This window comes from Amphibalanus amphitrite, unplaced genomic scaffold, assembly GCF_019059575.1.
Source record: "Amphibalanus amphitrite isolate SeventyFive unplaced genomic scaffold, NRLGWU_Aamphi_draft 000466F_arrow, whole genome shotgun sequence".
Taxonomy (NCBI): domain Eukaryota; kingdom Metazoa; phylum Arthropoda; class Thecostraca; order Balanomorpha; family Balanidae; genus Amphibalanus; species Amphibalanus amphitrite.
In genome coordinates, this window is record NW_024881960.1 from 481,886 (window position 1) to 509,484 (window position 27,599).

Consider the following 27,599-nt stretch of genomic DNA (forward strand, 5'->3'; position numbering starts at 1 on the left):
ATTCTAAATAACCTCTCGTTCTTAAAGAAAATATCTGAATCATTCGTATATTGATTAGGTTAGGGTACCTAAATTACAGAAGAAATATCATCAGAAATATAGCCAGATTCAATGCGAACCAAGATACATGTACACGCCTACACGCTATTTAAAGACCATGGTAGGTAGTGCGGCGGAGAATCATAGGAATCATGGAAGCAATAACAGACAGCAGTGACACAAAGTACCCGAACTGACAGAGCGAACCTTTGGGAATAGCAGCGCCTTGGAGCGATCCGAGCTGTATGATCTGGATGGTGCTGTCTGGTGAGGCGCCGTCAGGAGAGCTGCTGGTGTCGGAACGCACGGTGTCCACCTCGGCCGGGCCCAGACACGAGCACCCGCTGTCGACATACCATTCGATTAACTACAATACACCGACCGACACTAAAACAGCTTTAAACAGTGGGATATTTTAGCTGTCTCATGTCAGAAATCCGGACACAATCGCCCAAGAAGTACGGTAGCATCGTACTCTCAACTGCTCTAACGGACGCCATTCGGCCGTAGCGTCGTCCGGAGCGAACTGGCGGGTAGACTGTACCGCAATACACTGCTGTATGGCGGGTCAGCCTACCATCGCTACTGTAAGTAACGCTCGGGCTTGAGTGACCCGGTGGCTGTTCTGCTCTGTTCATTTCTCAATGGTTCTTATAATATATGTTGCTGATTTGATTGCATCGGTTGCCCGTAATCACGTGCGAGATTGGTGCTTGGTTGCGGCCCTATTATGTTATTATTTTATCAAAATGGCATCCGGTTGGTAGAAGTGGTACTGACACATAGTTATGCGAAAGCGAATTTTCATAACCGTTGATAACTACTTACGCGGGCTGGAAGCGGACGGCAGCGTACGGGAAGCCCTGTGCTCTGCACATGAGTGGACAGTATGCGAGGAGCCGGTACTTTTGAGGGAAACTGTCTCCACCTGATGGCAATCGGAACGTCCAGCCGGCAGGAGGCGCCGACCTCAGGTAGAGCACGATCGGACGAGCCGCCGACGTTCCTGCAAGGAGACAGAGGTAGTAAGAGGAAGACAACCGCAGAGGAGTAGACTCCAGTCCAGAGAGAAACGAATCAGTTAATCACAATGGTCCAATCCCAGCCGCTTAGAAGTTAGAACGGGAAGGCATGTGGCTTTTTTAGGAGCCAGACCCGTTATCAAACTGCACCTGCGTACAATCAAGGCCATGCGATAGCAGTGACAACTTACCGGAGAATATGAATTGCAGGAAGCTGTTCTCTGTTACGTAGACTAGGCTCATTTTTCCTGGAAATGTAGCAAAGGTACAATTAGCAAACTTCTGTTGAGACATTACTACAGGTCACAAGGCGCGGTTGAAAGGCGGGAGCTTTATCGGTGTGCATGACCGTGAAATAAAAGACGGTGCAGATTGAAAAAAAAAACATTTACCATGGCTTGCTCAAGACTCATGCTAAGTTTTCCGCAAAACAGCTATCTCATTCCATGCCAAAATCGCCCAAAAGACCGACCTCACTTAATATTTAAAAACAGAGTTTTAAATGTTATCACGGTTAGCATGTGACATAAGCAGTAAGCACCGTAACTAAACATTGACAAATGACAATGATCATGAAATTGTTTTTTTTTAGAATTGTTCACTTAAAATTGCAAAATCAAGACTACAAACTTCATCACCTATCCTCGGCAGTCCCTTCAGGAAGAACACTTGTCTGTCGCTGTCGGTCTTCGCCGTTCGGAAGAGATCTGCTTCGTTTGGAGATCGTTTTGAGCAGTCACATGTACTGAAAAATAAAGTACTGAGTTATCTACCTACTTAGCTCATGTTCTTATCGTTTTGGATTAAGTTTCGTAGCATATGGTCTGGAAAAACAGACACAAAGTTCTGCTCATGACATATGTAAAAGAATGAGGCATAAACGTAAACCCAACAGCACGGCAAGTCCGCGACGGATGCATCATCGGTTGCAGCGCTCGGGTCCAAGACCGGACGGCAGTAGCTGATCGAAGGCATCGGTCGGTGCCACCTTCACACCACATACAAATGCCAACGTTCGCATGGACTCGCTACTCACGGGTGTTGGCTGTTGCCGACGGCGGCGTAAGTGTAGCCTCTGAGGGCACACATCTGGAGACAGAAGAGGGGCGGCACGGCCGGCAGACGGCGCCACGCCTGGCTCTGGAGCAGACTGGAGGCCATGAAGCGGCCCGTCTGCACCCGGCCTGACAGACAACGCACAAAAGACATCAGCGGTGTGGATTTCAAACGCAAAAGACGATAGACCTTATAACGGATAAGTCATACACCACTCGTACTTACATAATTTGTTGGGACCAACACGATCCTCGGGCTTCATTAACCCGCGCGGGGCTGGGGTCTCCAGCCGAACGCGCGGGGCTGGGGGGGGGGGGGTAAATTTTACCCCCCTGTTATCTCCCGAACTAATGGTCCGATTTGGAAAATTCAAACGCCAATCGAAAGCTCTCATCACGAACTACTAAAAACATGTACTTAATTTAAAGTTTGAGGTCAAGGTCAAGGTCAGGTCAAGGGTACAAATTGCAAGTTTCTACAGTATCGGCCTTGCACCGTAGTTGCCGAAGAATGGAGTCATGGACTGAGACTGATCGCCCAAAACGTGTTCTTAGGCTACCAAGACAATATTAGTTGCATACAATATCATTCAGAGGTCAAGGTCAAGGTCAGGTCAGGTCAGGTCAGGTCACCAAAAAACAAAATATAGAAAAGGGCATGTGCGACACATGTTTTATGGGTCATTTTACTCATAGAATTCAATAGGCACACTCAATAAGTGATATGGACCACCTCTGGATGAATTTCAGGTCGAGGTCAGGTCAAGGTCAGGTCAAGTGAGGTCAAATTTTGAAGTTGGTTGTTAAGGCCTAAAAAGGTGTCTATCTGATGCAGTTTTTCACGGCGAATCGAATGGTGCTATTTTTGTTTCCGTACGAGGTCTATAACCTCCAAAAAAGTCATTTTTCAAAAAATTTGTGTGTCGTGACGTCATAAAATTTTGAATAACTCCCACATTTTTGAACCGATTCTTCTAAAATTTGGTATGTAGGTGCGCATAGACCACTTCTCTGACATATATTCCGGTTTTTTTGATAGACTCAAAATTTTGGATTTTATAATGATTTTCCCCAAAAAATCAGTTTTTTGAAAAAAATTAGGCCAAAATCCAAAATTTTCAAAAAACCGAGATAGCCATTTGATAGACAAAGTAAAATTACGTATAACCTTTTTTGTTACGTCTTGATTCCTTTAAAAATGAAGATGTTAGCGGCGTTTGAACTTTTGCCGTTTTTGAGGCGAAAATGGCGAACATGACGTCACTAAAACGTCAATTTCTCAAAAATTATCCGACGGATTTCGCTCAAATTTTCAGGGAAGGTGTCAAATTGATGTAAGAAAAGGTACTGAAAGTTTGGCGGCGCTGCGCGCCACCGTTTTTGAGATATCGCAAAAATTCGCGAGGGGGGGGGGGTAAAATTTACCCCCCCCCCAGCCCCGCGCGGGTTAAACCAGAAATACCTTCCAATATGGCTTTTGAATAACGTCTTTGGCAATATTACATCAACCCCATGAAATCAAGAAACTCCTTCTACGTACCTTTCAAAGACTGTGCGACGATGAAGCCATTGGGCCCCTCGTAAATATTCACATTTCCTGGAAATTAAACAAAGAATATGTTAACCAAATCACAGACTTCTCTTCTCTGTATAGAGAAGTCTGTGACCAAATATATGCAACTCGACACGAAACGAACGTGGACAACAAACCGAACGGCTCGGCATACATTTGAAAAAAACAATGCACTTAATTTAACATAGTCAGACACATGCCTCCCTCCTCGCGGATTGGCAAATATGGAACTACATACAGGGTGATCCAAAAAATTTGGAACCCCTAACTTAAAATGTCTATAAGTCCAAAAGTATTCACTTTATTGACAAATTGCGAGCACCATAAGAAAGAGCATTAAATTCTCTGTAAAATAACGTCAAATTGGTGCAAGTATGTTGTAAAGCATTGGCACACTATTAGTTTTTGGAATGAGCGTCAGAAAACTGAGTGAAACGAACTCGCTAAATGTTAACAATGCGCTGAAATCCGTTAGCACTCTATCTGTTGTCTTTTTGCGAATAACACCACATCCAAATTCAATTTTATTACATAAAAGTTTACACAGAAGCACACAGTAGAACAGATACACGCGTCCTAGCTTCCGCTGTTCATCTCAGCATGTGCTCAACGCGAGCTCCGTGGGCCGTCACGCAGGCCTGCAGTTGCTTGGGGACAGCTCCGACCGCGCGGACCAGCAGTCTCTGGGACAACTGGTCCCAGCAGGCCGTCAGCCTTTCCTTTCCTTACAATACCACGTGAATGAGCTATTTTTATTTATGAACCTCCAACAAGCGACATGTTCAGAACAGCAAACCGTCAATCACTGATTTGCGCATGATGCTCAAAACCGTTTCACTGAGTTTCGTGACACAAATTTTATAGGCATATGTCTAGGGCAATATTTAGAATAATAATTAACTTCAATCAACTTGGTTTTATGGAGAATTGAACGCTCTTTCTAATGGTGTTTGCAATTTGTCAATTAAGTGAAAATTTTCTGACTTACAGACATTTTAAGTTAGGGGTTCCAATTTTTTTGGATCACCCTGTATATCAGTCTGCTGCCAGTCGAACAATCAATTCATGACACACCTGAAGGTTTGAGCCTGTTGACCCGGCCGATGTAGAAGAGAGAGGTCCTTCCAGCGGCGAAATATTTCAGGGTGCGGTACCGGGGCCGGACCACTTTAACGTCGCTCTTGTCGTTGGAACACAGGCAGCCATAACTGTGGACAACGTGCAATTGTATTATACAAGTAAATACGACCAACCAGCCTATCTCATTTAACGTTCAAAATGATCTCATCAACAGACATGCCACGTCATGTGGTATTAGTGAACGACGCACTGTCTCTGCTGTATATGCCTAATAACAGTTAACACTTCCATATAACGATCACCGCATCTCTTATTAGCATGGGCTGCTGTTAATGCATGTAAAAATACGCATTAAACACATGGTAGACAATAGTACATAAACACATGGTAGACAATAGACAATAGTAGACAATAGTACAAACACAAACGCATGGTAGACAATAGTAATCTCATCTTACACTGTGTAGAAGGCGTAGTTGAAGTTGCTCGTGGCGCAGCCCTTGAAGCAGGACGCCGGGTTGCTGGCAATGCCTATGTTCTGTCCGTACGTCCTCGGCACAGACACGACGGTCACTTGACGGTACCATTTAGCTGAAAACATACAGCATTTACTTTGTTACAAACGTTTTACATTTTTGCTGTGAAACAATTCTTTTCACCGATTAAGATATCCAAGTGCAAAAATTGCATCTTTAGTTTAAAGTAATCAGTGTCATTCACAGCTCATGCTATATTTAGATATAAGTATTGAAGCTGATTGGTATTTAATATTCATAGACTTCTTTCAACAAATACAACCGGTTTGCTACAGCCTACAAAATGACATTTACTTGAGCAGAAAATCCAAATTATTGATGATGAAAATGTCATCTACGGGAGATGTCAAAAATAACTTACGATTCTGCATGATCATTTTGTAGGCCTTGATCGCGGCTTGTCTGTGTAACTCAGCCAGCCTCGCGACTGTGGAATAGGACGTGGGCCGTGAGACAGCAAACAACGGGAGCACAGTTCCTCCAGTTTTCACAGTTCCTCAATTGTGGAAAAGCTCATAACATATGTCAGTGATTTATTGTGCAACATTGAGCCATTAAACACACATTATCCATTAGGTACGGGCAGTTGACCTACCTTGAAGTTGTTTCTCTCCTATACGCCGAAGACTGATCACTTGAATGTCCCCTGTTTTTACACTATCTCTCCTGGCGTATTTGTCTATATTTTGCAGCTGCAAAGCACACTTGCACCAGCCTCTGAAAAAGACGTTAGCTAGCATTAAATTGTCAATTGATTTATGGATGACGAATTGTAGAATTCATATCGTGGTATTGTTATTGGTGGATTGCTATTGTCAAACAGAATGAATAGGGCTAAAATGGCGAGAGTCTTAAAGGATTCACTGGTCGGTGGTCAAGGTCGCCCGCAGCCAGCGGGTTGACTGTCCCGTGACCGCCGCGAGTTTTGGCCACGAGTCAAGATTTTGAGCGCCGGGCCGACGAGGAGACATGTGGAATTATTCCGTAATTTTTTCATTCGATGTTTTCCGTAACTAGGAATATGAGCTGAAAACGTTCAACAGTAAGCATTGATATGTGGATTGGAAAATACAACACGATAATTTCCAACAGTGGAACAATTTTCCATAGGTGGCTTATTTGGTTACGAACGCATGCACTGGTCCTCCTTGTAACAATTTCAGCTTACCTCTTTGTCTGCGTCTGCATCGCTGCATAGGAGTAGCCAGCGTCCAAGCACTTCTGCGGACATTCGGCGTTCCTTTTGGCGTCCACTGTCTGCCATTGACCAGACAGCTGACTGAGGTCAGACGTGAAAAAGCCGGCGTCCCGCGAGATCCGCAGACGACCGCGGATGTTGAACCCTGAGGAAATACGATCAAAGTGATTGAAAATTGTTATTGAAAGCTGTCGTTAGGCGCAGTTTTTACAGTGAATAGTAATCACGCATATCTTATGTTTTTTATTATTAATAGAAACCAAAGAAGGGCAACAATGAACTAAAACAAAGCGGCGAAAATTTATTAGCATTCAACTTTTGCCCTTCGTTGTTCTTTTAAACCTAAAATCACAATACCCGAGACGTAATAAGTAGTCAGGAAATGGTGGCCAGACAAGCACTTCCACAAAACCACAAAGACGTACCTTTTGGAACGAATGCCGCCCCAGCATCGATGAAAACGGGAGGAGTCTTGATTGGGATACCAGAAGCAAGCACTGCCGAGAAACAACATGCAGCGGTTAAGTAATTTCTTTTAGGCGTGGATAGTATATAAAATATGATAAGACCCAAGGCCATAAGACCGCTGTTCGAAGTAAAGAGTATCTCATCTCTCGCTTTGAATCATTGTACTTGTGTTATGATAAAAAACATCTAAATATTTATATTATATTGATTTAGCTGATATTTTACATTAACGTGTTATGATATTAAGTAAAGGTCCATCACCCCTGTATATACAGCTATCATTGGTTGAGCTACGTACCGCTGACAGATCTCGTCTGCCCCTCCAATTCCAGCGAGCCCCGTGAGCCAGCTCCGAGTCTGATGGAGATGGGGATCCATCGCGGACTGAATGACCACTGATCCCCGCTGGAAGTTCGGTCGAGCACCAGCAGCTCTGCAACAGGACGCCGACGGAGATATAGACACTTAATGATCACCACCTTTTCCTGCATCTGCACCGAGTGCTTCGCAAAGAGTGCCTCACGACGATAAACACTCGTCAGCCATTAAACCCTTCACAGTTACTTAACTGAAGTTTGCTCAGCTCACGCTCGTAGATGCCTACTCATCTTCTAGGGTTACTCGTAGCCGCTCACTCAGGAGAGGAGAGCAGGGCGACCTAAAGCGGATGCACTAGAACCTCTCAACTACATACACGTATGCATTATGCAATGCATAAAAATGAAAATACCCACCTAGCTTACAGAGTGCCCACGTCCTTCACCCCTACACCAGTTGATTGACCGGCATGAACTCCCGTTTTGTGTACGTATTTTTCAGTCTCCGTGGTAATGTGAATGCAATATGTGAAATGAGCGTCCGTCACCTTTGGGGAAGGCAGAACCTTGGAGCGATCCGAGCTGTATGATCTGGATGGTGCTGTCTGGTGAGGCGCCGTCAGGGGAGCTGCTGGTGTCGGAACGCACGGCGTCCACCTCGGCCGGGCCCAGACACGAGCACCCGCTATCGGCAAACATTACAGTAAGGAGGATGTCCCAGGCTCACTAATTACACTGCGGAACACTACACTGCACGACACTACCGTCACATAAAGAAACACACGCTTTCGGGCAAACGTAGCAGTCAATAGACACTAAAAATGGAGACTGAAGACGAGGGAGAAACAAGCTGACATCTTATCGATAAAAGCCACTTCCAGATTAGAGCATCTTTTAGGTTATTTGCAAACAGCTTAAGCATATGGACAGTTTCAAGCATGCGAAATAAACATGGGGCATGGATATCCACAAACTTATACACAATCTTCGGATCTCAGTGCTTATAATTCGGACACACTCAGTAAACCCCCAGCCTCATAAGCACAGTGATGCAAATGGGGTTCACGAGTGGCCATAAATACGAAAAAGGCCCAAAATTCAAGTTCACTTAATCGAATAAATCGTAATATGGTCAGAAAGGGAAATGTTTGGGGTGTCTGAAAAGGTATGATTTTAATGTTTTTGTCAAAACCGGCCTCGTGTAGGATTGTCAGAAGTCGAGACATTTTCGATGTCGTAAAATGACTGTCAGGTACTTGAAATTCAAGTGCCGCTAGCGTGCGTTCATGTCATACAAGCTGCAAAAATTATACATGAAAATGATCCCCGAAACCTGCTGCTTCTAATGCCACGTCATGAAAAGCCGTATCTATTTTGGTTTGGCGGTGAACTAACTATTTGTTATCATGTTGCAACCGCAGTTTTTTTACCAAAAATAATTGCTTTCAATTCACCTACAGCACTTCACACAGTGTGTGCCCGTTAGTGCACCATATCATAGCATTCCCTAATCATTTCTCACCTATCCGTGCTTCTATCCTCGGGATACAGAAATCCTTCTCCTCCACGCCGCAACCCCCTTCCGGGCTGGACAGGCAACTTTATCTCATGCGGGCTGCTCCCTTGGAGCGGCACCGCTGCTCCTGAGGGAGCGCACCCCGTAGCCGGGTGCAGTGAGTGCCTTGGGGCTGGGTGGCCTGTCCTCTGGACGGGCTCAGCCCCGGCGACTCACTAGGGTGCCTGCCCAGACCAATGTCTCCCCCTAATTCCTATCATCCTTCCGGCTCTGCAATGGTCTTGTCGACCGAAAGGGCCTAACCCAACAAAACAAAACAATATAATCATTTCTGAGTCGCATCGTGAAAGAATTAAGGCGCTAGCACAGGGCTGACCGTCGCTACAGAAGTTTTCGTCCGGCACGGTCGGGTGCCGCGGTGCAGCGGGCGGCCCGGGCGGCCGCGCCGCCGCGCCGCCCGGACGCCGCGCGGCGGCACTCACCCGCCCACTGCGCGCCCACTGCGGCACCCGACCGCACGGACAAAAACCTCTGTAGCGCCGGTCAGCCCTGTGATAGCGCCTTAATTCTTTCACGATGCGACTCAGAAATGATTAGGGAAGGCTATGGTATGGTGGACTAACGGGCACGCACTGTGTTAAGTGCTGTAGGTGAAACGAAAGCATTTTTTTCTTAGTAAAAAACTGCGATTGCAACACGATGATAAATAGTCAGATTACCGCCAAAGCGAATGAGATACGGCTTTTTGTGACCCGGCATTAGAAGCAGAAGGCTTTGGGGATCATTCTCATGCATAATTTTTTCAATTTGTACGAAATGAACGCAAACCAGCGGCGTTTGAACTTGCGAGTGTCTGACCGTCATTTTACGACCTAGAAAATGTCACGACTTCTGACGATGATACACGAGGCCGGTTTTGACAAAAACATGAAAACCATGTGATTTCAGATGCCCCAAACATTTGTCTACTCGGCCATATCGCAATTAACTCGATTTGGTAAACTTGACTTTTGGGTATTTATGGCCACTCGTGAACCCCATTTGCATCACTGTGATACGCCGGCTGACGTCCGGGCGGACGACTGGCGGGTAGGCTGTGCCGCAGTGCATCACTGTGTGGCGGGCCAGCCTACCAGCGCTGTAGCCCATTTGATGCTTGTTGACATCGTGAATAAAATTTATATCCAACGTTATCGCAAGTTTATTTGTGGTCGAAGACTTCTTCCTTATACGGTCATGCATATGTAAGAGCTATCCGAAACCCAAGATCTCTGGGAAATTCAAAAGTCGCACAATAGAATGTCATGTGCCATTAACTCACTGTTCGCAAATCACATTGGCAGCACGAGGCATGGAAACGCGCTACAGCACTAAGGGCACTGGTGGGCTGGCCCACCGCACAGTGGTGTACTGCGGCACAGCCTACCCGCCAGTTCGCTGCGGAGGACACCATCTGCATCCTTGAAGTGCCAACGCATTCGATTTTAGACTTTTTCAACCTTTCTGAACGGAAAATGGTTGACTTTACATGCCCTAAAACTACGTGAATTACCAGCATGTTTATGAAAGTGGACGCTCTTTCAAAAATACTATCAACGGTTAATGATAATGTATCCCGTGTTTTAATCAAGTTAATGCTGTATTGACGCTAATCCTCGCGTTGCGATATTGCATATCCATGTTGCATCCAATTAGCACAAATGCGATGCACCGATCGTTGCACGTATGAGCTTACATAACGCGTTATTTGAGGAGCAATCGTTACTTACGCGGGCTGGAAGCGGACGGCAGCGTACGGGAAGCCCTGTGCTCTGCACATGAGCGGACAGTATGCGAGGAGCCGGTACTTTTGAGGGAAACTGTCTCCGCCTGATGGCAATCGGAACGTCCAGCCGGCAGGAGGCGCCGACCTCAGGTAGAGCACGATCGGACGAGCCGCCGACGTCCCTGCAGGGAGACAGAGATGGTCAGCCGCAGAGGCACAATCTTACATTTCGGAGCAAACAGCTGGCAAGGCAATTAAAACAGAGTTTTAAAACTTCTCTCGCTCAGAAAAGCCCTTTCCAAAAGCATTTCCAACAGCCAACTCGTCTGGTTACACACAGTGATATTCTGTCGATAGAGACCGGAAATAGGTCAACGGATGGAATAGTTTGCTCTGACATCGGTAAAAGATGAGAGAGATAACTCACCCGAGAAAGTAAACTGGAGGAAACTGCCTCTCATGACGGTTACCGATGTCATTTTTCCTGCAAGCGGAATGGCCAATGGTGAGCATTTTCAACAGACGTCGAACTTCCTGTCATACTGACGGGCCCTACACGTTCATTGGAGTCCGGCAAATCAATATGCTTACGGGTAAAAGGGATTTAGGAATGCAAGAAAACAAAGATATTAAAGCACCTGCACTACTGCTGTCACTCACATGGATTACCGAATTACAAAGTTAATGAAGTTAAAAAACAAATTTATGTAGCAAGTGCCAGCCGCGTTCTAGTCACTTCTAAATCTTTAATCATAGCACGTCTAGCACACGCAATTATGCAGCGCCTCCCAAATATTCTCAGACGATTTGACGATCCCTGCCCCGTCTCTCTGTGCTATGATTTTAGGTCTGAATGGCTTTGAGCGCACATAGAACGATGCACCTTTGTTCTTTCTGCTTCTCACCTGCTTTTGGAAGGCCGCTGAGCATAAACACTTGCTTGTCGCTGTCACTTCTCCACACCCGGAACAGCAAATTTGTTGGTGGAGTTCTTGCGCAGTCACATGTTCTGAGAGCAAAAATAGCAGGCATTTTTAATTATTGTGCTAGCAAGAGATCTGCTAGGGCTGCCACTGGAAAATTACCGCCTGATTTTAGCTCCATTTGTCGCTAAGGCCATGGGAAATGTCCTGAAGAAGAAAAACTTGAAAACCGTGGAAGCTTTTCTCGACGTTTCTTTCTGCTATAAGAGTGGCTATTAAAATTTGAATTTTAGCTGCATTATTTTGAACTTCAAAATACATGCAACCAAGACATGTTACAAACCATATGAGCTTCACTACTCACGGGTCTTTGCTGTTGCCGACGGCGGCGTACGTGTAGCCTCTGAGGGCACACATCTGAAGACAGAAGAGGGGCGGCACGGCCGGCAGACGGCGCCACGCCTGACTCTGGAGCAGACTGGCGGCCATGAAGCGGCCCGTCTGTACCCGGCCTGACGGCCAACGCACATCCAGTGTTACTGCACTGGACTGGGTGAAACGTTTTTTTACAGGAGAATACTACATATTTGGAAGGGTAGCTTCGAGAAGCACTGAAAAGCAGATATGTAGTTTCACTGATGTGTCCAAAAGGCGTCAAAATGTCGTAACTTTTCAACCGACATACCCCAGTAGAGGCATGCATAGAAATAACTACTTATCCAGTACTCACCGTTTGGAGACCGTAAGATAAGGTAACCCTTTCGTCCTTTGATTACTGCCGCCGTTCCTGTGGATCATAAAGTCAATACGTTACAGTGAATATCCATTTAACTCGTGCATACCCTGCTATAGCATGCGACAATATTTTAATAAAACAGTTTCTTGGATCATTGCCGTTAATAACTCTAGACATCAATGCACTTGTTTCATACACTGTATGCATTGACTACCGAGGAACACTCACAACTACCCTTACCTGAGGGCTTGAGCCTGTTGACTCTGCTAATGTAGAAGAGACAGGTCCTTCCGGCAGCGAAATAGTTCAGCTTGCGGTACTGAGGTCGGACCACTTTCACATCACTCTTGTCGTTGGAACAGAAGCATCCATAGCTGGAAACAAATCGTATAGCAGTGAGGTGCTATGCATGCGATAACGGGCTTGGCAGGTCTGCATGGCAAGACGGCAGAACTACAGAGTTGGGACGAAAGCATTGAATACATTTACAACCTACATCTCTATCCACATGATTCAACTTGGTAACATCAATCTTTGGAGCTTTGCGCAGGTGACTTACACGGAGTAGAAGGCATAGTTGAAGCTGCCGGCAGCGCAGCGTTTGAAGCAGACTGACGGGGATCTCGTCATGCCAATCCGCAATCCGTATGCGCTCGGTACGGTAGTTACCGTCACGAAGCGGTACCACTTCGCTGGGATAACGTAAGAGGCACAGTCAATAAAATGCAATGATTCCAATATATGAAACTAATATGAAACAACAGATGAAACAATGTGTGAAACTTGCTTCTCAAGCTTACAATCTCATACATATGCATTTATAAGCGTGCCTTCGGATTTTTTTTCTGCACATTTCTGTTCCATATCAGTGTGATCAAAGACCTCGACCAAATTCAGCATAAATTAGCCGAACATGATTTTGGTAAGAATTGTAAAATGAAATGATTCCTTGGCAAATAACGACTTACGATTCTTCATGATGATTTTGTAGCTAGCAATGGCCACCTGCCTGTGAAGTTTTGCCAGCTGGATTACTGAAAACGAAACAAATGGAATGTAAATGCTGTTCTGCCTGACCTAAAAATAGCTTTTCTAAAAATGTATTTTTACAAAAAAGAATAGGATGGACACGATGCCTTTACTTCACACTTGCGTGCCTAAAAAATTATTTCTACAAAAAAAGAATAGGTATTAGTTGGACACGATGCTTTCATTTCACACTTGCGTGCCTATAATAAAAACAAAATGAAATAAAATAATGCATGAAGGATTAACAGCAGGCGCGTTACCATATCCAAAAAAAACCTAATCAGCCTCCACGAACCTTGCAGTCTTCTTTGTTTGATCGCTTGAAGATTGAGCACTTGGATGTCACCCCTCATCACCTCTTTTCGAGTAGCCTGCTCGATATTGTTCAGCTGACGAGCACATTTGCACCAGCCTCTGTGTGAATTGTAGCATCACGGTCATACTTTGAGAAACACATCAATCAACAAAGGCAGCTGAGCAGTTCAAACAAGGGCTCTGTGTGGAAGCAGTTCAGAAAAAAACGCTACAGGCTGGTTCAGTAAAATACTCATATGTCTAGTGCTGCAATGAATAAAAATGCATTCTGTGAAGCGAACTGAAAAGTGCCTGGTAACCATTTCAGCACTGACCTGTTTGTCTGCGTCTGCATCGCTGCATAGGAGAACCCAGCGTCCAAGCACTTCTGCGGACATTCGGCGTTCCTTTTGGCGTCCACTGTTTGCCATTGACCAGACAGCTGGCTGAGGTCAGACGTGAAAAAGCCGGCGTCCCGCGAGATCCGCAGACGACCGCGGATGTTGAACCCTGTGGGAAAACGTGAAAAACAGCTCAAACTACTCATTAGGGGAAACACATATGTGCTTCTATTATTGCCGATTAGCAACAGTTACGCAACTCTATGAAAAATAGGCAATAATTTTTACAAAATGTGTTTACACAATATGCAAATATTTTAGATGTGTGACTTGAGTGCCCTTCTCCCGCTACGCTAAGCTCAGCAGCCGCTGTTGCCGGGCCTGCTGGTCCAATCCGGGCCGCAGACCGCCCGCGGCGGTGTGTTCGCTCCCGGCCGCTGATTGGCTGCCTCGGGCGGCCCCGACCCGGCGCTGGATCGGCCGCCGCGTGTCCCAGGTACTGGACGGCGGGGGTTTGGTTCAACAACGCAGCGGAGATATAGGCGATTACCTGTCTGTTGTTAGAGTAGAGAAGTATGTAAAGGCTAGCAGCAAAAGATACCTTACCTTTGGGGATGGTTGCCATTGAAGCATCGATGAAGACGACTCTCCCGGGACGGCCTCTTGGCATCAGAGCTGAAATGAGGATGCAGTGTGATCTTATAGGTGAAATGCATAATTGCATAGATAGTAAGTATTCATTAGTCATTTACAAATACCAAAAGCTATTTATAGCATTCTGTAGAGCTAGCTTATGCTTACCCGGTGATTCAAATATCGTGACTGAACAATATAGGTGGTATTGTGCTCGAAAACATTTCGTCATCTTATCAGGAAATATGAGCATCACGTGATGTTCCTGTTGGAACGCACAATTATACTCAAAAATTACATTCAATATATTACATTCAAAGAATACCGACACCACTTTCGCACTCACCATTTCTCGCCATCAGACCACCGCGGGCTCTGTCTGGATGCACAGTGCGTGTGCCACATTTTCTGAGTCGGTGTCGGTCGCAGCTCTCACTCTGTTTTGGCGTCAAACGCAGCGGTGTGCGTCCGTCTGCTGATGAAGTCGACTTTGGGTCGTTGTCCTTTGCTCCAGGGAGGACTTTGGCAGAGCGCTGACTTGGCGTCACACTGGGCTTGAGAAGGCCGTTGGCCGCGTAACCGTCAGACTTGTCTCGAGGATAGTGAGCAAAGCCTGTAAATGACACATGATCTCATTTTGGTACCGAAGTTGGAAGCATATTTTTGAGCGAAGAATAGCTTTATCCGTATCAGACGGAATACCTGACAGAAGAAGGTTAGAGAAAAGCAAACGAACAGCACCACAAGCGTTTATAATTCATCGGCACAAAAAAATTGTCCCTTCCTCTGAATATCTGAGAAGCTTTGCAATTACTAACACAGAAAAAATCCTCCTCCGAATTTACTCTCACTATGTACCATGGACTTTCAGATACCATCTCTCTCGTCAGGACACGATTTTCACTTTGATTTTGAGACAGAAATCGCCAGGAAATACCCGACCCAAGCAGACTGAGTCGGAAAATACATCAGCACGGCGCCGGGCGCGGGCCCAGCGTTGTCTGTCTCTTTATCTGGAGACGACACCACCCAAAATTCACCGTATCCGCTCGGCAGTATCGCTCACCGGGATCCACACCACCTGCAAACCGAGTGTCGACACTGGTGACCAGGACGATAATCAGAGAGCAGAGGAGCGCGACGTGGTGCCCCCCGGCCATGGTGGCGAAGCTGTCGCGGCGCGACGGTGCTGCGGGCGGCCGCGGGCGCCACCGCTCGGTCCCCTATATAGACTTGCACACCCCCACCTGTCATCTCGGCTCCGTCAGAGGCTGTCAGTAGCTCTGTCAGCGAGTGTTTGCGCCGGCTGTTACGGCGTGTTTTGACGCTCACACTTCCCAGCTGTCAGCGAACCTATCAAACAGGCGAGACGGCGGCGCCATTCAACGCCACGGCCGGTGTCGATTTTACAGATTTAAGCCTAATTTGAAACCAGCGATTGAAATAAGTACCAGCGTGGATGATAAGACAGACGCTATATGGCTTGCATGGACGGCCTTACCAAATACATTACATACGTGCACGCATCAAAGGCACAGCGAAGTGCCTGTAACTGTAAAACAAATATAAACATATTTGAAATCCCTCAAGTAATAATTTCCAGTAATTGCATTCAAATTAAATCCATTTTACTTTTGAAAGTGCACAGTGCACACGGCTTCTTGCCTTGTATTCCATCCCAGCAGCATGCTTACGGCCCAGCTTTTTCGGCTGTCTCCGCCAGAATCCTCGCGCGCCCTCCGCTAGTCGCAACCCTCCGAGCCCAATGGGTCAGATATATACTGTTTCACCGATACTTGGATATAAATGAACGATGATTTCGTTCCAACAACAGTTATCATGCCATCGTTCCACTCTTTCACGATCCCATGAGGAAGGCTGCACCTGTTGACCTCGGTTCGAACTCCCAGCCTCAGTGCTCTTGAGTTTCCTCTCGCTCCAGTCGATAGCCGTTTATCTGTTTCCAGGCGGATGGTTTGGACTCGTTCATCCAACAATCGAACAATGTTCCATGTCCCTTGGAAGCCGGTGAAGTGTCATATGTTCTTATAATAGTCAGTGTCGGCCTCCCGGTGAAATATCCCCTTGTTTGACATGTGTCGCTGACAGGCTTCCTTTGTCATTTCACCGATCGGGCGTAGGTGTTTCACTGAGCGCTGACCTTTTCTCTCTGTCATGGAACACACCGTCGCTCTGTCCGCCAGGGATCAGTCGCTGACCGTCCGACGCCTCCGACGCGCCGGGATCGCCTCCGACGCGCCGGGACTGCCGACGGTGCGCCGCGTCGGCTCCGATGACCGACTCGCCGCACGGAGCGGTCAGTGTGGCGCGGGACTCCAGGTGGGGCGGCGCTCCCGGCTGACCGTCGGTGGCACCCCTGACCGGCCGACGGTGACCGACGTGCCGAGGCGGATCCGGTCAACGGAGCCGGCAGCGGACGGACGGGAGTCTCCAGCGAGCGAGTGGACACAGGTAAGAAAACAACCATCAACAGCCCGTAGAGACACGTCGATATTCGAGACGCTGTGGCTGAAGAATGCAATTACCGACGATTCTTTGTGATGGATGTGTTATCTGGCCCAAATCGCTGCAAGCTTTCTTTTATTTGTTTCTTTGGCAGTGAGGGAAATCATTGCTAAATGTTTTCGTGGGGGTTTATTGTTCGTTACGTCTAAGTCTGAATAAGTCACTGGGCTCTATCTAATCAATTTCGAGAGTCATATGCCGATCTCATGAGAGCTTACGACTCAGCCGGCCCAGCACCCAGCCCAGGATTAGCCAGGAAAAGCAGGGCAAGCTGAAAGCTCTCAGACAAATCTTACGACAGCGAAAGCACAAAGCCATGCCCTAGAGATTTTAAATATTTCCTTTCCAAAGAATATTGGCCGTTAGGATTACGTATCGTCTCAAACGACGGGCCCAGCTGCAGCTGCTGACTTGCTGAGCCGGTTTTCTGCTATAATTCATTCAGGCTATTAACCCTCGCATGTGTGCGGCGTTTGCCAGCTTCTAATGTGTAGGGGGGGGGGGTCGGTTGGACCCCCCCTTGCCGTTTGGCCCCTGATCGAGCTAGAGCTTCGCGGAAAAAACGAGCGTGTTGCCCGTGACGAGAGGAAGCCGATGATACCCAATTTTAAGGTCCTAGGTCATTGGTTGACCTTCCAGATCAGGTCAATGACCCAAAGTCGGGAAAATCGGGACCTGTTAGAAAGTCGTAAAGTGTGGCTGCTGAGGGGTTTTTCGGGGTGCTGATCACGAATATCGTGTTAGTTTTGATCACAGATGATGTCTTTAAGCATTTAGACCAGGTCGGGTCAGGTCAGGTCAGGTCAACCAGTAGGCGTCGTGACGGGTATTCGTAGTACGTGTCAACCGCCTCTGACAGCTTCGTAACATGTTACGAAGGCACCAAAACCACTTCGTAAATGTTCAAATGGTTGCTAAATTCGAATTCAGCTCCAAAAACTAGCCTAGAAACATGTACAGCTCGAAAAAGTGAACCGAGGTCACCCGAGGTCACCAAAGGTCAATGACCTGACCTGACCTTCAGGTGACCTTGACACCCACCCTAATGCATGGAAGCAACATCAAATCACATGTTTGAACGTTTGAAACCACGAAAAGCTTGCAAACGCGCGGCTAATGCGAGCCGACATACGCAGAATCGCGATTCCGGCCAAACATGGTCTCGGAAAAGAGGTCACAGGTCAAAGGTCATTTGGGTCAGGGTCATGAAATTTTCAGGGTAGGTGTAAAATTGATCAATGTGAGGGTACTTAAAGTTTCGTCGCGATCGGCCGCTTTTTACGCGAGTTATTCGCGAAAAACCATGGGGGGTCCATCCGACCCCCCCTACACATGCGAGGGTTAATTTAATTTTAATTTATGGTTACCTACGCAGTTGATACGTCCTGTACTGGTACTGAATGATCAACACATTTTCACATTGGTTGAAAACAAGGCAATCCCAAGTTGAAAAGCAGCGTCGACGTGCCATAACTTAAATCTAAATGAAAATAACGGTGTCTTCACAGCTTTAGCCATGTGTGGAAGCTTTGGCAAAAACGACGTTGTTGGGGAGCAAGTTAAAACAGTTTGCTTTCATTTTGTTTTGTTCATTTTAGTTTTCAGACCCTTTTTAAATCGATGTTCGAAAGACGAAGCAGTCCTCAACCACTCTGCACCTTTCATCTTCATTCTTAAGCATTTGCTTTTTTGCTGGTCGTGTTCTGCAGAAGCACTGAGCAATGAGCATGTGAATTGTGGATGTCAGCATTCGTGGTCATATTTTGCCTGTTGGGTGGCCACAGAGAACCATCAGCGTAGTTGATTCCTCCGGCAGCAATATGCTTCCGGCCTCCGGGCTGTATGCATGTGCTCCTGTCGGTTGGTGATGAAGCAATGCAAAACGCATTAGTTGTTAAAAATGTCTTGATTGTGTTAGATGATGAAGCCGGTGTATTTCAGCGTGTATGTTGTAATCAGGAAATGTTAAAATGCAAGAACACTTTTATGATTTTCATTTTCTCAAAACATCTGAGTAGTCCGGAACAATGTTTGCTTTGTTTAGTTTAACCAATTCACTTGGCAGACTGTGGCTCATCCGTTTAGCCACAAACCAGATTAAATAAGCAAATGCGTGAGTACCATATGCTAGTAGAACCTGGACTGAAAAGTTTTTTCTGCTTTTTTCAATCGTTTCAGGTTTGTTTGGACAGCCAAACTCTCAAATGTTTTTATTTGAGCTGTAAGCTCATACCTACTTGATATTTCAGAGCAACAACTGAAAGCAATGGGAAGTCGCGCTAGTCAGTCCGTTGTCAAATCGCTGCAAAATTATATCATGCTTGCATATTTCCAGTCAATTTGAATTCATGCGTGAACACCAAGCGTCTTTCTTGGTCCCATTCGACAATCCTCCATGCTCCTCAGACGGATTGTGCCCGAAGCATTGCGTGAATGTCTCCACTATAATAACATCCTTATTCCTTATCACTATCGACAATCGACATGGCGACTAGTAGCCGAAAAAACGTACGTCGAATGTGGATTGGGTCGGAGTTCAGTCAGCTTATGTTCCGTTGACCAAAACCAACAGTCTACATTTGTAGTGACGATAGGCCAGAGCAGCAGACGACCCAAGTCCGGTGTGATCTGACCAAATAATCACCAGGTGACGCGAGCAGTCAGCTACGCCTGTTCTGCTGCCGTCGTGCCCATCGCAGCCCCATCACGTTCAAACTACATCCACATGAGTCCTCCTCAACTGTCTCTGATTTCCAACATCTGTCTTTGTCGAGAAGATTAAGCTGCGTTTCACTACTCAGGGGCGATTTTGGGGCTTCGTGAGCCTCATCCATCAGGTCCTCTGAGCATGAGGTCGGCCGGCCGAGGCCTTTGGGAGTCTTCCATTACCGGTCTCAAGTGAACCTTCGATCAGCCTCCTGCAAGCATGGTAGCTTGAGATGTTATTTGATCATAGAAGCTTCACCGACGTTTTGCTTTCAAAATTATATTTCATGTTTTAAAATCCATTTTTGTCAAAGAATTAGCTCTTGTTTCCGAATACAAGTTGCCTAAAAAGTGTAGCCATCTCATTTCCCTTCTCTTGCATTTCTCTTGTCTTGCATCTCCCTTTTCTTTTTACCTTTCCCTTTTTCTCGTTCTTCTTTATTATTCTCCCTAACACTCTCTCTCCCTCTCTGCCTCAATCTCCTGCCGGCCCAAGTGGCCTGCGGTCATCGGTGCGGCGTTAATATGTCGCCGCTCAATGTTGTGCGACCGCTGCACTATTTTCCTGTTACACAATGGGGCCGAGCGGTGCGCGGCAATCATGCCGTCGCACCGGGACGCCCAATCCCCGGCCGACGCTGATGGAACTTCTCATCCGTCGATATTGGCCGTGTGCGCGGCGCGGCGCGGCGCCGCTGCTGCCGGAGGAGGCTGCTGCCGGCTGGCCGCGGCCCGCCGCCCCTGCCTCTGACCCTGCTCCCCGCGGGACCGGGTGCTGTCAGACCCCGGCACCGGCAGACAAATTACCCTCCACTCCCACGCGACAGGCACGTATGTACGCTGCACGTTCTATGCATATTAATGTGTATGGGCAGGCACAAAAGGATTTTTCTTATACAGTATTGCATGTTCTTATAATAATGGGGTGCATTGTGTGACGCGTATTGTATGTAACGAATCGAAGAATCTGAATACTTATTACAGTCATCTCATGAGATGAAAATGTTTTAACCAGTTGTATTGGTTTAATCACGTCGCATTTGCTTGTTGTGGCGAAGAAAACTGGCGCTCATCGCTGATCGCGCGTTCCAAGAAAGATCAATGTCCAAAACACCGGTGGTGGCAGGCAAGAATGCAAGGTGCTTATGAATCGGCGAGCACGACTCTCTTAGTTATGAACATTCCTAGGTTTTTGTAGTGTGATGCGCCATCTCAGCTGGAAACCTACACTATGACGCGGTACTGGACACCGATACTTCAGAGCTGTCCTACTGAGAGGCAGCTCGGGTGTCTCGGATTATTGTTACCACAGGAGACGGACACACTTGGGGGACTTGCAGTGATAGCTGGGAGAATCCAGCCCGGATCAGACCAGAGCGGGTCGGGTCAGACTAGACCGGACCAGACCAAAGCCGACCAGACTAGACTGGGTTAGACCAGGCTTAACGACTAGACCAGTCAAGACCAGACCGGACCGCATCAGACTAAACCATACCATATAGGGCCGGTTCAACGCGGGAACCTATCCAAGCGACATATTTGAAGAACTCAGGCTGGTAACGTTGGGTGACAAAGGACTGGAATATGGATATGCTGAGGCCTGTCACATGACCTGCAGTCAGGTGTCCCGACTGCCGAGTCTAGGTGTGGTTCATCCAGTCACGCGACAGACACTGCGGTGAGGTGTGCCAGCCTCGGGTGTGGCCCATCAGGTCACCTGACAAATAGTTACTACGGTGAGGTAGCTAAGCCTGGGTGTGGCCCGTCATGTCACGTGACATGATCCCTGCGGTAAGGAATCCAGGGCCCTGGCGTGGACCAAAGGTCACGTGACACGTCAGGCGAGGCTGACAGACGCTGCACAGTGCCCAGTCGCAGCTTATTTTGCCGTTTATACTGCTGCGCTTCGTGTCTTCTGGTGAATAGTCAAATTCTCCTACTCCACTCCATATCCTGTCTGTGCTGGTCAGCTCCGCTCCTCTCTCTGACCCTTTGTCGGCACCTAGCCGTTCCGAGCTGTATCCTAATGGCACCTTTTTGTTCCATGTCTCACGTGCGGCAGCGGAGCGCACGGTTGGGTCGTGGGCCATGGCCCGCCGCTGCGCCGGTCCATATGATTCGTGTCGCTGAGGAGCATCGATCGGGGACACGGCACCGCACCGTGGGGCGTCGCCCGACCCTGACCCCTAACCAGGCCCGACACTGATCACTAACCAGTAACCATGGGCACTCTGACCTCTAGTCAGTAGCCAGGCACTGACCCCTAGTCAGTAACCAGGCACTGACCGCTAGTCAGTAGCCAGGCACTGACCCCTAGTCAGTAACCAGGCACTGACCGCTAGTCAGTAACCAGGCACTGACCCCTAGTCAGTAACCAGGCACTGGCCGTCTATGCAGCCTCAGACCGCTCATCAGGTTAGACCTGATTCTTACCTGGCCATAAGACCTGACCAGACTCAACCTTGACATCAGTATGCAGACCAGACCTGAAGCCTAATAATACCTCTAACATAAGTCAGGGGAAGATGACAATAAGCTAGTTCCTCTTTTTACTTTGCTCATTGAACTGGCTACCGGATGCACTGGACAGCATTTATTGTGCACACAGTGGATTGCCTTCTGTACTAGAATTGTTCCAGTAGTTAGTCCAGCCTATTTTTTAAGCATCAAACGTCAATAGTTCAGTCAATAAGTCGATACGCCATATAAGCGTAAACTTTGAACGTTCAATGTATCGAGTTGGTCAAGCCTTTATACGACCAAGCCTAAAAAGATGGTTCAGAGTCATGCTGGAAAATAAAATGTAACACCAGACCAACCCTTTATGATGCGGGGCAGGTAGGCGCTGCACTAGCGAAAGTTAATCGCATTTTCGCCTACTTGCCAGATACTGCAGCTCATTCGCTCCCAGAAGCAGTTCCGAAAAACATCGGCCGGCCGCCTGTCCGCCCGAGTAACTGCAGAAACTTTCCGGGAGCGAGAGCTGTTCTGACAGGGGCCGTTATTTGATAGGAGAGCACCGCTGTCAGTTGGCCACTGCTGGTCTAAAGGCTCCCACCTGGGTCCAACACTGTATATAGATGAATGAAGGAAGCACCCATCTAACTGAATGACTTCAATCATAACCTTGATTTTACGTCACATTTTGAACAGGTTCTCTCTCAGTCAAATGATGATAATATTGAATGTGCCTTGGAGGAGCACGATGGAGCTAAAATAGGTAAATGGCCAATCAGTCTGTACCTAAATTTCATTTTACATGCTCCGAATTCTAAAAATAGTATTCATCAGCTTCTAAATGGTTTTCATGCATTTATTCATTTATGATACCAATTATAGGTACTAACTACTACACTATAAATATGTAGATGTTGAATTGTGTCGACTTAATTATTTTGACTTGACTCATTACATGACCTAGAAACGGCCAGTAATTATTTTAGTTGACATCCGGCGGCGGTAGGTCCCGGAGGCGTCTCGTGACTGTCCATGGCGTGACGCCCCCGGGCCGGACGACATTTAGTATATATGGCAGGGTCGCTGCCACGGATGGCTTCAGGCGCAGTTCTCATTACAGCTGCCGCGGGGATGGATGGCCTCGTCTCTGTGGGCGCTAATTAGCTGCCGTCCCCGCGTCCGTCACCACAGGCCTCCGCGCCCAGCCCCGCGTCCACATCTGCAGCGTCCACCCGGAACCCGCGTCCACCGCCGTCCAGCCCTGTATCCGTCCCCAGCATCCACTGCCGCGTCCGACAACACCGTCCACTCCCCGTCCACCACCGAGTTAACCATCGTCCACCCCGCGTCCGTCCTCCGCGTCCACTCCAGCGTCCACCCCCGCGTCCGCCCCGCAATCCGCATCTACCCCCCGCGTCTTCCACCACCCCCTCGTCTGTCCTTCGCGTCCATCATCCGTTTATCCCCTGTGTCTACGACAGCCTCCAACTGCAGTCACACATCCCGTCCGCACCAGCTCCGACCAATCCAAGGCAGGTCACGAGCTAAAGTTTAATACCGAAACGGCGACACAATAATTTCTTAATCATGATCAATGAGATAATGATTGCATTGAATGAGGTGAATAATCACCAATGACCAAACGTATGTAAAGACAAGCATTTTTATAGGTTGAACAGCTGTATCGCGATGGTGAGCATTGAATAGAACCAGGCTTCCAATTCCCGGAACAGATTCTGATGTGTTCATTTCATCAAATATCTAACAGAATTTAAGATGACGCATGTTCTTAAAGGACGACTCATTAACCCGCGCCCCACTGGGGGGGGGGCTATTTATAGCCCCCCCCTCCCGTTTTTCTGCAATAACTTACAAACCGCTTGACGTATCGACGCCAAACTTTCAGTACCTTCGGCTGCATCAATTTGACACCTTGTGTCAAAATTTGAACTTCGTACCTACCATAGGTCGGCCGGAAATGACGTCAGAGTGACGTCATGTTCGGCCGATTTCGACGCAAAACATTGAACCACGGCAATCGCTCCCAAGAGCTCAGTTTTTAAGCTAGATCCAATTTCTTTGCATGAGAGGACTCAGAATAGACTGCGCTATCAAACTGCCATCTCGGATTTTCGAAATTTTGAAAATTTCGAAAATTTTACATAATAAAATTCAAAATTTATATTTTTACATTTTTTTCAAAAACTTTTTGACTTTCAGAAAAAAACCGGAATATATGTGATAGAACGCATTATTATGACTAACTCTAGCAAGTTTTAGCTAAATATCTTCAAAAATGGCCAAGGTATACGCATTATTGCAAAAAATTAACAATTATTAATTTTTCAAATCAATTTTCCAGCACGAATTTGACATCGTACGCCAATATAAATAGCACCATCGTGTTCCTGAGCTCAAACTGCATCCAATAGACACCTTTTTTGTCGAAAAATTTTAACTTCAAAATTTGACCTTTTTTGACCTGAAAGTGACCTGACCTGAGCTAATTTTGACTCAAAATGACCTCGAATGACACAGACGACATCAAATTCGAAATGTTTGGCCTAAATGGACCATAAAACATGTGTCACGTGACCGGCGGATGATATAATATTTTCGTGACCTGTGATGACCTGACCTTGACCTGAAAATCAAAGTACAAGTTTGGTACCCTCAGAGTATCTAGAGCATCTGTTCACGAGTGTGTGAACCAAAAATGAGCCTGATCTGACTTGTAAGACGGCGGCCAGAGCCCAAAACGTGAAGAAGCCAAAATGCTAATAATTTTTACTTTGACCTGACCTGTGACGTCATCGGTGACCTCGAGGTCAATGAAATTAGGTTTCGCTCGACAGTTTTTGCGGGGCTATCAGACGCCGTTTGAATTTTGACGATCGGCCCAGTAGTTTCGGAGTTAGGAGGGGGGGCTATGAATAGCCCCCCCCCCCCCCCCCCAGTAGGGCGTGTTATACGCAGACCCCAGTGGGGCGCGGGTTAAATCGATTGAGATCCCACAGACCACTACTTACTAGCTGAATGTTACTTACATTGCAAATTTCATGATAGCCCGAATGCGTGTCAAAGAGCGTGGTTCACACCGGATCCGTAATGACGCCGTAACCGTTACGGCCGTAATGAGCTAGACATTTCTCAAGATTCCCCAAGCATTGCGACTTTTCTAGACGGAGTTGAAATGTGGCAACCAGCCGCCGTAAACTGGCAGCGTCCACCGTACTCGTTACGGAACGTAACAGAAGTTGGGAAAATTGAACTTTTCGGCCCGACCGGCCGCCGTAATGACTTTTGTTGACATGTATCTCCAAAACGGTGAGTGTTGCTGGACCATCCCGATCCGGAGAGACGCCGCAAAACGTGTCCGGCGAAGGTCAAGGTGAGAGCGCTAAAACCACGGCACCGCATCTAAAAGGAATGAAGACCTTAGATTGCTACTATGTTTCCAAAACGGACGACGACCTGGATGCTATCCTAGCTAGAATGTGCGCGAGAGATGGGATACCTTTTACAGTTTTCTGTACCTCACCGGACCTACGCGGACTTTTGGCTGCTAAAGGATATAAAAACCTTCCAACCCATCACAACACGATCCGCCGGCGTGTCCTCAAACACTGTGCTCGCCTGAAGTGTGACGTGAAAGCGAAGCTGGCCGAAGAATTGTCAAATGGCAAACGGTTCTCACTTACGATCGACGAGTATACGTCCCTGAAAAACCGTCGCTATATGAGCGTGACTGTCCACTGCGAAGGTAACATGTGGGGTCTCGGTGTCGCGCGTTGTCACGGATCGATGCCAGCAGAGAAATGTCTGGATCTTCTGCAGGGCAAGCTGGCAGAATTTGGCCTTGAACTCAGTAAGCACGTCACCTGCGTCACAACCGACGGAGCTTCGGTGATGGTGAAATTCGGGAAGTCACTGCCATGTGAGCACCAACTCTGCTTCGCACACGGTGTTCACCTCGCCGTTGTCGACGCTCTGTACTCGGGTGACGCCGGGCAGACCTCTGAACAAGCAGATGACGACCGTGGTGGTGGTGGACCTAACCAGGTGAGCTTAGTATACAATTATGCATACATCTGATATAGGCACCTAGCGTGAAAATAGAATAACAGTGACGAAATGGTAGAAAATTGTGCACCAAAGTTCGTATCATTTACTGTGCGATTTCACTTCATAAGAGTCAAAGAACAAACAACATTTCACCCAGAGAACAAGGCTTAAGAGCATCGAGCTCAGTTTCATCCGCATCGCGCAATTACTCTCCTTAAAGCATAAAGAGTCGTAAATCTTCATCTACAAATAATCCGAGGAGCCAACACAGCAGGATGACCCCTTAATATATGTACATCTTATATAGATTAATAAGGTAAGGATATTGTCGCCTTGCAGGTGAACTCGTCAGATGAATCCGACGGTGATGACGAGGATGAGGACGACAACGTGGAAGAAATTAACTTTTCGCAACTTAACTTTTCGCAGGGATTAACTTTTCGCAATCTTCTCTGATGATGACGAAGGCCATAAGGAAAGAATTGGAAAATTTACCTATCTCAGGAAGGACAGGCATGGTAGCGCTGTCCTACAACTGGCTGAAGGGCATAGTTCCTACGAGCGTTGAATCGGAACGAGTGTTTTCCACTGTCGGGAATATCGTCACAAAAGTGCGGTCGAGTCTCGGCGACGAAGTCGTTGATGCACTTTGCTTCCTCAAGTGCTACTACCGTAACAAGTGAATGTGACCAGGACATGCTGCTGGTCAGACGACCACAATCCGTAGGCACGTCTACTGTATCCTGACTCGAAATATAAACAAGAAATACAATGATCAATGTCATTCATGCTCTTATATTTGTTCGGGGTGAAGGTGTATGCCTGGTATTGTGTTTATGATGGTAAGGAGGCGCCATATACATACGATATTGCAAGAAAATTCTGCTTTGTAGACAGGTTAAAATAAAAACTGCTCAATCCCGGGATCCCGGGATATCCCGGGATTGCATTTCTAAAATCCCGGGATCCCGGGATTGCCAAAAAGTCCCGGGATTATCAGCCCTAGATGTATCCTTTCTTCATGGAACTGTGCTATCCATAAAACTCATGAGTGCCTGTTACAGCGCGTGCCACGTGCGACGTGAGAGGTTCCAGAAGAGCTCGTCATTTCATAACTCGGGAACGGCTGAAGCGATACAGCTCAAAATTTGTTTGTTGTTTTGGCTGGGTGCATACTACACATCCGGTGACCTTTGGACGGTTTTGAATTCCTCCAGAGCGTGCGCACGTGCACACCCCTTTTTAATATCTCGGGATCTGCTGGGCCGATAGCGCTCATATTTTGTATGCTAGAGGACACCATGTAAATATGAATATTGC

At 47.1% G+C, this 27,599-nt stretch overlaps 2 protein-coding genes across 51 annotated transcripts in view; one reads left to right on the forward strand and one right to left on the reverse strand.

Moving 5' to 3' along the window:
* Positions 1-15,728, reverse strand: part of LOC122392035 — a 108,658-nt gene extending 92,930 nt beyond the window's left edge. For all 50 annotated transcript variants that reach the window (XM_043386484.1, XM_043386491.1, XM_043386502.1 and 47 more), the window contains exons 1-27: positions 15,592-15,728; positions 14,872-15,138; positions 14,499-14,567; positions 13,887-14,061; positions 13,553-13,671; positions 13,197-13,262; positions 12,788-12,920; positions 12,469-12,602; positions 12,223-12,279; positions 11,857-12,004; positions 11,475-11,578; positions 10,997-11,053; positions 10,574-10,751; positions 7,837-7,973; positions 7,270-7,404; positions 6,929-7,000; positions 6,474-6,648; positions 5,901-6,022; positions 5,667-5,732; positions 5,228-5,360; positions 4,764-4,897; positions 3,657-3,713; positions 2,098-2,245; positions 1,700-1,806; positions 1,253-1,309; positions 868-1,045; positions 247-383 (exon numbers count right to left, since the gene is read on the reverse strand). In XM_043386484.1, coding sequence (XP_043242419.1) covers positions 247-383; positions 868-1,045; positions 1,253-1,309; positions 1,700-1,806; positions 2,098-2,245; positions 3,657-3,713; positions 4,764-4,897; positions 5,228-5,360; positions 5,667-5,732; positions 5,901-6,022; positions 6,474-6,648; positions 6,929-7,000; positions 7,270-7,404; positions 7,837-7,973; positions 10,574-10,751; positions 10,997-11,053; positions 11,475-11,578; positions 11,857-12,004; positions 12,223-12,279; positions 12,469-12,602; positions 12,788-12,920; positions 13,197-13,262; positions 13,553-13,671; positions 13,887-14,061; positions 14,499-14,567; positions 14,872-15,138; positions 15,592-15,685 — 3,259 coding nt within the window. In that variant the 5' untranslated portion in view covers positions 15,686-15,728. The remainder of the gene's footprint in view (positions 1-246; positions 384-867; positions 1,046-1,252; positions 1,310-1,699; positions 1,807-2,097; positions 2,246-3,656; positions 3,714-4,763; positions 4,898-5,227; positions 5,361-5,666; positions 5,733-5,900; positions 6,023-6,473; positions 6,649-6,928; positions 7,001-7,269; positions 7,405-7,836; positions 7,974-10,573; positions 10,752-10,996; positions 11,054-11,474; positions 11,579-11,856; positions 12,005-12,222; positions 12,280-12,468; positions 12,603-12,787; positions 12,921-13,196; positions 13,263-13,552; positions 13,672-13,886; positions 14,062-14,498; positions 14,568-14,871; positions 15,139-15,591) is intronic.
* Positions 15,729-25,548: 9,820 nt separating this feature from the next.
* LOC122392026 lies at positions 25,549-26,689 on the forward strand (the record flags this gene model as incomplete). The annotated part of the gene is made up of 2 exons (XM_043386444.1): positions 25,549-26,276; positions 26,619-26,689. Coding segments are annotated over exons 1-2 (704 nt in total), but the record flags the coding sequence as incomplete, so codon positions are not given.
* Between the last annotated feature and the right edge of the window lie 910 nt (positions 26,690-27,599).